Source organism: Chenopodium quinoa, unplaced genomic scaffold, assembly GCF_001683475.1.
Source record: "Chenopodium quinoa cultivar QQ74 unplaced genomic scaffold, ASM168347v1, whole genome shotgun sequence".
Lineage (NCBI taxonomy): Eukaryota > Viridiplantae > Streptophyta > Magnoliopsida > Caryophyllales > Amaranthaceae > Chenopodium > Chenopodium quinoa.
This window is the reverse complement of record NW_018744501.1, coordinates 180,094-189,628: the sequence shown is the minus strand read 5'-3', so window position 1 is coordinate 189,628 and position 9,535 is coordinate 180,094. Positions and strand designations below refer to the sequence as shown.

General features: G+C 36.4%; 1 protein-coding gene across 1 annotated transcript; it reads right to left on the bottom strand.

Annotated features, from left to right (window-relative positions):
* Positions 1–8,437: 8,437 nt before the first annotated feature.
* On the bottom strand, positions 8,438–9,535 carry LOC110697892. The gene has a single exon (XM_021875297.1). The coding sequence runs from the start codon at positions 9,533–9,535 to the stop codon at positions 8,438–8,440; it is 1,098 nt and encodes a 365-aa protein (XP_021730989.1).

Here is a 9,535-nt window from a genome sequence, read left to right as displayed (position 1 = left end):
ATTTAACTCATGGATTGTTTAAACTCTCATTAAGAGAGAAGTTTGTAATGATGGATGATGTTTATTTTAATGTTGATAATGACAATGGTGTGAATTTGTTTTATTTATGGCATTCTAGATTAGGTCATGTCAATTTCAATAAGTTGAATTTCATGTCTAAACTAGAGTTAATTCCACCTTGTGATATTTCCTCTAATAAATGTTCTACTTGTATGTTGAACAAGATCACTAGAACTCCTTTTAAGAGAGTTGAGAGAAGTTCTAATATTTTAGAACTGATCCATAGTGACTTGTGTGTTTTCATAGTACTCCTTCTTTGGGGAACAAAAGATACATGATTACTTTTATAGATGATTTTTCTAGGTTTTGTTATGTGTATCTTTTGCATTCCAAAGATGAAGCTTTGACAAAGTTTGATATTTATAAAAGAGAAGTAGAACTACAAGTAGAATCATTTATTAAGAAGATTAGAACTAATAAGGGAGGGGAATATTATGATCCTGCTTATTTCCAATCATTGGGTATAATTTATGAGACTACAGCTGGTTATGCACCACAATCAAATGGTGTAGCTGAAAGGAAAAACAGAACTCTTGAAGAAATGGTTAATTCCATGTTATCTTACTCTGGTTTGAGTGAAGGGTTCTGGGGTGAAGCAATGTTGACTGCTTGTCACATTCTTAACCGGGTTCCCACTAAGGAAAAAGAATTTACTCCTTATGAACTTTGGTACAAAAGAAAGCCAAACTTGAAGTATCTCAAGGTTTGGGGTTGTAGGATCGTAAGAGTGCCTGGGAACAAGAAAAGAAAGCTCGGTGAAAGGGGCTTAGATTGCATATTTATAGGTTATGCTGAGCATAGAAAAACCTATAGGTTCTATGTAATAGAACAAAATGACTATATATCGATTCATTCGGTTATTGAGTCAAGAGATGCAATTTTTGATAAAAACCGTTTTTCATCAATGAGTAGACCTAAGGATCTACAGGTTAGTGCCAAAGGGAAGGAGATTGTTGATTTTGATGATCAACTTGAATCTCATGAATGTTCTCCTAATAATGAGGATGAGGTTCCTCATGTTAGAAGAAGTAAGAGACAAAGGAAACCTAGGAACCCTCTTGATGACTTTATAATTTATTTAGTTGAAGGGTCTAGGGATGTCCTTAGTTCCACTACTCCATATTGTTTCAATGAGGATAGTGACCCAAAGACTTATAGCGAGGCCATATCTTCCCAAGATAGTGCATTTAGGAAGGAAGCTATAAATGATAAGATGGATTCCATCATGGGAAATAATGCTTGGGTCATAGAGGATTTACCTCTCGGTTGCAAACCTCTTGGTTGCAAGTGGATTTTCACTAGGAAAAGGAGGTCGGATGACTCCATAGTGAAATTTAAAGCCAGATTGGTTATCCAAGGCTTTAAGCAAAAGCATGGTGTTGATTATTTCGATACCTATGCACCGGTTGCAAGAATTACCTCCATAAGGTTATTGATTGCAATGGTTTCTGTATATAATCTAGTGATTCATCAAATGGATGTCAAAACGGCATTCCTTTATGGAGATCTAGAGGAAGAGGTGTACATGAAACAACCCGAAGGGTTTGTTTTGGAAGGACGGGAAAATAAGGTGTGTAAATTGGTTAAGTCATTGTATGGACTTAAACAAGCACCTAAGTAGTGGCATCGGAAATTTGATGACACAATATTGTCCTTTGGATTCAAAGTGAATCAAGCTGATAAGTGTATATATAGCAAATTTGATGACAAAGGTCATGGTGTCATCATTTGTCTATATGTTGATGATATGCTTATCTTTGGTACAAGTCTACAACAAGTAGAATTGACCTTAACCTCATCTTTTCAGATGAAGGATTTGGAGGAGGCGGATGTCATTTTGGGCATCAAGATAATTAGGGACAATGGAAGACTTATTCTAAGTCAATCTCATTACATTGAGAAGATGATCAAACGGTTTAATATGTTTGATAAGTGTCCCGTGAACACCCCCATGGAACCTAATGTTAAATTAGTTAAGAATTCGGGGAAAACAATTTCCCAATTGGAATATTCAAGGATAATTGGATCCTTGATGTATGCCATGACAAGTACAAGACCTGATATTGCATTGGCTGTGGGAAAACTTAGTAGATTTACTAGTAACCCGGGTGCACAACATTGGTTTGCAATTCGGAGGGTCTTGAGGTACCTTAAGGGTACGTTGGATTATGGTTTGTCTTATAGTGGATTTCCTTCGGTTTTCGAAGGATATTCTGATGCAAGCTGGATCACTTACAAAGAGGATGACTCTTCTGCAAGTGGTTGGGTATTCATGTTTGAGGGAGGTGCCATTTCATGGTTTTCTAGGAAACAAACTTGCATTGCCGATTCCACTATGGCAACAGAGTTTATTGCTCTTGCCTCAGCTAGTAAGGAAGCTGAGTGGTTGAGAAATCTGATGTTAGAGTTGCCTTTATTGCCTAAGCCAATGTCACCGGCGGCAATCCATTGTGATTCGAATTCGGCTTTAATAAATACAAATAGTCAAGTGTATAATGGTAAGTCTTGGCATATTTCACTTAGGCATAGCCTAGTGAAAGAGCTTATAAATGATGGGGTCATAAGTCTTGACTATGTTCCTACAAAATTGAACTTGGCAGATTGCTTTAGTAAAGCAATGCCAAGGCATTCCATCAATTTTGCTTTGAATGGAATGGGTTTATGTCCAAAAACACAAATTTGTGAAACCCAATCTAACACTTGAAGAAACATCAAGTCTTAGATTCAATGTGGTTGATTCGCATTTTTGATGTTTGTTAGCAATGTTATGTGACCCATATTGCTATATTACTTGTGATGTGTTAGGTAGCGTCTATTCAAAGTTCTCAAAGATCTAGAGTTGAGAAGATTTAAATGAAGGTGTATTGTCACAAGGGCAATATTACGTATATGAGAACCTACCTATATAAGTTCGAAGTTTAGCCACTTCAAGAAGTCTAGATGGACATATAGACATTGATGAACTTATGAAAGATACGGACACATGGCTATTTAAAAGTGTCAAGTGATGATAAATTCAATTTGTCTTGTGTGTACTTCACCTTCGAATGGTTGGATATATTCGTGTGATTCAATCCATATGGAAATCACGGAATATGATCATCGTTAAGTGTGTTGTACTAGGTGTCAATTCAATCCGAAGGGACATTGGCATTGATGCATGAGATGTGGCTTAATTGTTAGAAGTAGAGAAAGTTTTAAATGACACACTCTAAATGGGGGAGGATTGTTAGAAATTTAGAGTGTGGTAGAAGAGAGCCCTCTCCTTTATGTGGAGAGGCAGTGGCTGGGAAGCCACGGAAAGCCGCGCCCGCGGCCTTATGAGCTGCGCCCGCGGCATGGGCGCGGCCAGGCATCTCTAGAAAGTTGGGTGAAATCTGCGATTTCCCTTTCCGCGCTCGTGGGTTGAATTGCCGCGCCTGCTCCTCCTGGTGGAACGCCCGCTCCTCCTGGAAGTTGCGGTTTCGTTTATTCTTTTAGTTGCGAAATTAAAAGAAAAACGAGAGTCTTGTTTTTGCTCTCTCTGTTTTTCCTCTCCAAGTATTCTTCTTCTTCACATTTTTCTCTAAGAAACTTGCAATCTCTTATAAAAAACTCTATCAATTAAGTTAAATCTTTGAGAATTTGATCATCTTACTACAAATCTTAGTGCAAAGATTGTAGTGTTGTCTATTGTATCTCAAAGTGAATTTCCAGTTTCAACCTAAGCACCGTGGTGGGGGAAATAATCACTTTAGGAAAGTGTTTACACGCCTTAGACAAGTATTTGGTATTGAAGACTTACGTGGTCCTTGGTATTCTCATGGTTCTTGGTGATTTATTTGGCTTGGAGTAGAGGCAAGTTTAGTATCTTTCATGTTAGTGTTTTTCCTTGTAATTTCTGATTACATTGATGTATGGGTGTTTGGTTTGTAATACTTTGATTAGTATTGTTTGTTGTATAATTAGATTGAGATTATACACTATTTTAGGTTTTGTTCCATCATCATTAAGTAATTCCTATTGTGTAGAATTAGTGAAAACCTAACAATGCATAACGATGAACGAAAAATAATCATAACATAATTCCTAAATTTTTAGGAAAATGATAATTTGGCACATTTTTATTATTATTTTCATATTTACTCTTTCTATTCTACTATAGCGAGCTAGCTAGAGAGGCTTGCATAGGCCTGGAAAACTAGCATGAACTTAATCACCCACCCTAAAATAAGAGCCTTGCTTGAGATCTTCTTACCCAAGTTTTGGCCCGACCCAATTTGAACCATTTAAACATCTGTTTTTTTTTTTTTTTTGAGGGAAAAATGACAATCAATGTATTGTTAAAAGAATTTACCGATAGAAAGATTTTGATCAATGAAAGGAAGAGTAAAGAAGAAGTGAAAGAAGATGGGTGAAAATGTCGTAGTTTTACTACTACATCAAGTCTCAATTTATAGTAAAATTTTACAATAAAATATTATACATTATTGTACTTTTGAGTATATAATTGAGAGCATATGATTGATCTAAATACCACATGTGAACTTTCACATTTGTATTTTTTTCTCAACACTCCCCCTTGAATGTTCACATGAAATGGGGTGTGAGTTGCCTTATTAAAACCCTTGCTAGGTAAAAACCCTATGGGATAAAAACCATAGCTAGGGAAAAGGAATACAACGATATTATTGTATTATATGCTTTGGTATACTGCCTCGTTAAAAACATTGTCAGGAAAAATCCAGTGGGATAAAAACCTGATCGAAGGAAAATAGAGTGCAGTGCGCTCCCCCTGATTTCAGCATAGTTCACGAAAATTTCGCATCCCAATTTTTTGAACTAATAGCTCAAATTTCTTGGAAGGAATTGATTTCGTGAACAGGTCGGCAAGGTTGTCACAAGACTGAATTTGCTGGATATCTATTTCCTCATCCTTTTGCGGATCATGTGTGAAGAATAGTTTTAGGGATATATGTTTTGTCCTATCTCCCTTAATATATCCTTCAGTTAATTGAGAGATACATGCTGTATTATCTTCAATGATTGTGGTTTGATTTTCTGTTATTGCTTTCATTCCACACTCTTCTTGGATATTACTAAGCATCGACCTCAGCCATACACATTCTCGTCCTGCTTCATAAAGGGCTATCAACTTTGCATGATTTGAGGATGTCGCAGTCAATGTCTGCTTTGTTGATTTCCATGAAATTGCAGTGCCGCCATAAGTGAACAGATATCCATTTTGTGACTTGGTATTTTGAGGATCCAATAAATATCCAGCGTCGGCATACCCAATGAGGGCAGCATCTTGTTTTAGTTGATAATATAGACCAAGGTCTTGTGTCCCTCGTAGGTACTGAAGTAGGTGTCGGACTCCCTTCCAATGCCTATATGTTGGTGCATTGCTGTGTCTGGCTAACAAGTTCACAGAGAAAGCTATGTCGGGTCTAGTGTTGTTAGCTAAATACATTAAGGCTCCAATTGCACTTAAGTATGGTACTTCTGGACCAAGAATTTTTTCATTTTCTTCTCGTGGTCTGAATGGATCGTTTTTCATACTCAAAGAACGAACAACCATTGGGAAGTTGATTGGAGTTGCTTTGTCCATGAAGAATCTTTTCAAAACTTTTTGTGTATAGTTTGATTGATGGACAAAAATACCATGACTCAAGTTCATTCGGGGTTCCGATGATATTCAAATCATCAACATAAACTGCAATAATAGCAATTCCTGATTGTGATCGCTTTATGAAAACACAGGGACTAATTTGGTTGTTCTTGAACCCTTCTCTCAGAAGGTATTCACTAAGACGATTATACCACATCCTTCCAGATTGCTTCAATCCACAAAGTAACCTTTTTAGTTTTATGGAAAGTAATTGTTTATGGTTTTCTGGTAGTTTTAGTCCTTCGGGGACTTTCTTGTAAATGTCTGTATCGAGTGACCCATACAAATACGCAGTCACTACATCTTTTAATCGTATTTACAGTCCTTTTGTGACTGTCAAACTTACCAGAAATCTTAATATAGTTGCATCAACTACTGGAGAATATGTTTCTTCATAATCAATCCCTGGAATTTGAGAAAATCCTTGGGCTACAAGCCTTGCCTTGTATCTAACTATCTCATTTTTCTCATTACGTTTTCTCACAAATACCCATTTGTATCCAACGGGTTTTACACCTGCTGGTGTAAGAGTTATTTTTTCGAAAACTTCTCGTTTTTCAAGTGACTTCAACTCAGCCAGCATTGCCTCCTTCCACTTTGGCCAATCACTCGTGTGTCGACATTCTTCCACTGTTCTTGGTTCAACATCATTTTCATCAGATACAATGTCGATTGCGATGGAATTTGCAAATATTTCATCCACGATAACATCTTTCCTATACACCGAGTCTTGGTAGAGATGTAATTCATTGAAATTTCATTGTTATCGATGTTTTGAAATCTTGTTCATTCCCCGTAGGATTGTTTTCTTGTTCGTCCCCTTTTGGATTATCATCATTTTCTTCATCCACATTTGGTCTTTCTTGACCTTCTGACGGGGGAACATCATTAGTCTCATTTTCTATTCCATCCAATCTTTTCAATTTCCTTGGTTTAGAATCTTTTGGACCAAGTGGTCTCCCACACTTTCTGCGTGCTTGAGATTCATTCTCAATGGCCTTATTATCAGTTGGGATTTTAATACGTGCTGGGGCATTTTCTGTTGGTATATGCGATTTGTCACCTTCTTTATGTCTCCAAATGCATCAGGAAATTGATTTGTAACACTTTGTAAATGAACAATTTTCTTAAATTTTTGTTCACACATATTTGTTCGTGGGTCTAACATCAACAGTTATGTTGCATTCCAAATAAGTTCTATTTCTTTCTTGCGTGGGTCCACTTTATCTCCCCCCTAAGGCTGGGAGTACTGCTTCATTAAAGTGGCAGTCAGCAAATCTAGCCGTAAATAAGTCAACAGTCAATGGTTCAAGATATTTAATTATAGAGGGGGATTCAAACCCGACATAAATTCCCAGCCTTCTTTGTGGACCTATTTTTGTTCATTGGGGTGGAGCAATGGGAACATATACAACACAACCAAAGATTTTTAGATGTGAGATACTTGGTTCTCTACCACAAACAAGTTGAAGTGGTGAGAATTTATGATAAGCTGTAGGTCTTAATCTAATTAGGGCTGCTGCATGTATTATAGCATGTCCCCAAGCAGATGATGGCAATTTTGATCTCATTAATAATGGTCTTGCAATCAATTGTAATCTCTTAATTAGTGATTCAGCTAGACCATTTTGTGTATGAACATGAGCTACTGGGTGTTCAACATCAATTTCGATTAACATACAATAATCATTAAATGTTTGGGATATAAATTTCCCAACATTGTCGAGTCTTATTTTCTTTATTGTATGATCTGGGAATTGTGCTCTTAATTTGATAATTTGGGCAAGTAATTTTGCAAAGGCAACATTCCTACTTGAAAGCAAACTAACATGTGACCATTGTGTAGAAGCATTAATTAAAACCATGAAATATCGAAATGGTCCACATGCCGGGTTAATTGGCCCACAAATATCTCTATGAATTATTTCCAAGAATTTTGGGGATTCAGTAGAAATTTTATTCATAGATGGCCTCATTATTAATTTGTCGAGTGAAAATGCAGAGCATGTTAATTCATCTGATCAAGGAATTTTGACATTTCTTATTGAATGTCCAACTGAATTCGCTATTATTCTTTGCTCATCCTAGTTGCTGGATGTCCCAAACGATCAAGTCATAAAATAATCAAATCTTTGTCATCTAACTTCTGGTTAGATATCATATTGATTTCCACGGGTCGTATGTTTATACGATATAACCCCGAAGAATATGCTGGCAATTTCTCATAAATGTGTTTCTTGCCATATTCTCCTGCCGTGAGGCATAAATACTCCTTTTGACCCGTTGTCATTGTTTCTAAATGATAGCCATTTTGGCGTACATCTTTAAAACTTATGAGATTTCTTCGAGATTTAGTCAAGTATAAAGCATTATTGATCATCAATTTTGTTCCATTTGGAAGCATTATACAAGCCTTTCCAGATCCTTCAATTAATTTTGCTGACTCGGAAATAGTGTTTACATTTGCCTGAAACAACTTTAGTTGTGAAAAATATTTCCTATCCTTCAAGATAGTGTGTGTTGTTCCACTGTCCAAAAGGCACTGATATTCGGAACCAACTTCAGGCATATCCATATCTTCATAAATATGAGATTAGTTTAGAATAATATCATACAAACCTTTTATTGATGATAGAAATTAAAAATACACGAGTAGACATTTAAAATACAGTACATAACAGAAAATACATTAAAACATAGTATATATTACATTAGTAGGTGGGTTATCTAAGCATTGTTATTTTCTCCAAAGATTAAATCATTTCCAATTTCAGCATTGTCCATGAAAAAATCAGACACATCAAGGGTAGGACATGGAGCATTTTCTTTATTAACATAATTTGCTTCTGCATTTTTCTCTTTGCCTTTTACAGAAGTCTGGTAAAGGTCTACCAAATGTTTGGCCAAACGACAAGTACGTCCCCAACGTCCTGTCATGCCATATTTGTAACATGTGTTTTTTCCTCTTGAATGTGTGTGTTTGTGGCTTCCAGATGACTGTCCCTTCTGTTTTTCAGAATTTTTGAAAATACTGTTTCTTTGAAAATTATTTCTACCACGTCCTCGGTCTCGTCCGCGATAATTTCCACGGCCTCTTCCACGGCCATTGTAATATCCACGTCCACCTTTTCGTGTAGCATTTGTCTCGGGTGGATAAGAACTTGTTGCATTTGCCTCATGATGAGTGGCCAAAGACCCAGTTGGTCTAAGATTATGATTTTTCAACAAAAGATCACTATTTTGTTCCGTAACAAGCAGTACACTCATTAATTCATCAAACATTTTGAAATCTCTTTCACGATATTGTTCTTGCAACAGTATGGTGCTTGCATGAAAGGTAGTCAATGTTTTTTCAATCATCTGTTTATCGATGACTGGATGATCACAGTATCCCAATATAGATACTATCTCATGTATGGTTGAATTGTAATCAATTACAGATTTAAAATCCTGGAACCGTAAATTTGTCCAATCAAATAATTCCTTAGGAAGGAGCACCCTTTTGTGGTGTCCAAATCTTTCATTAAGACAATCCCATAATTCTTTGAGATCTTCAACCATCATGTACTCAGTTTTAAGGCCTTCATGTAAATGATGTCTTAGTAACCCTAAGGCTTTTGCCTTTTCTTGTTCAGTAACCGGTTTTACAACCGTCATTGTAGAATTGGTAGTATCAGTTGTTTGACTAGAGGGACTTTTATTATCTTTAACAGTGTGCTCCAACCCTTGATCTTTTAAATTCATCATGGCATCCACTTTCCATTCCAAAAATTTCTTTCCAGATAAATCTAAGATGTTGAATTGTCTTTTCATAAGATCACCCAT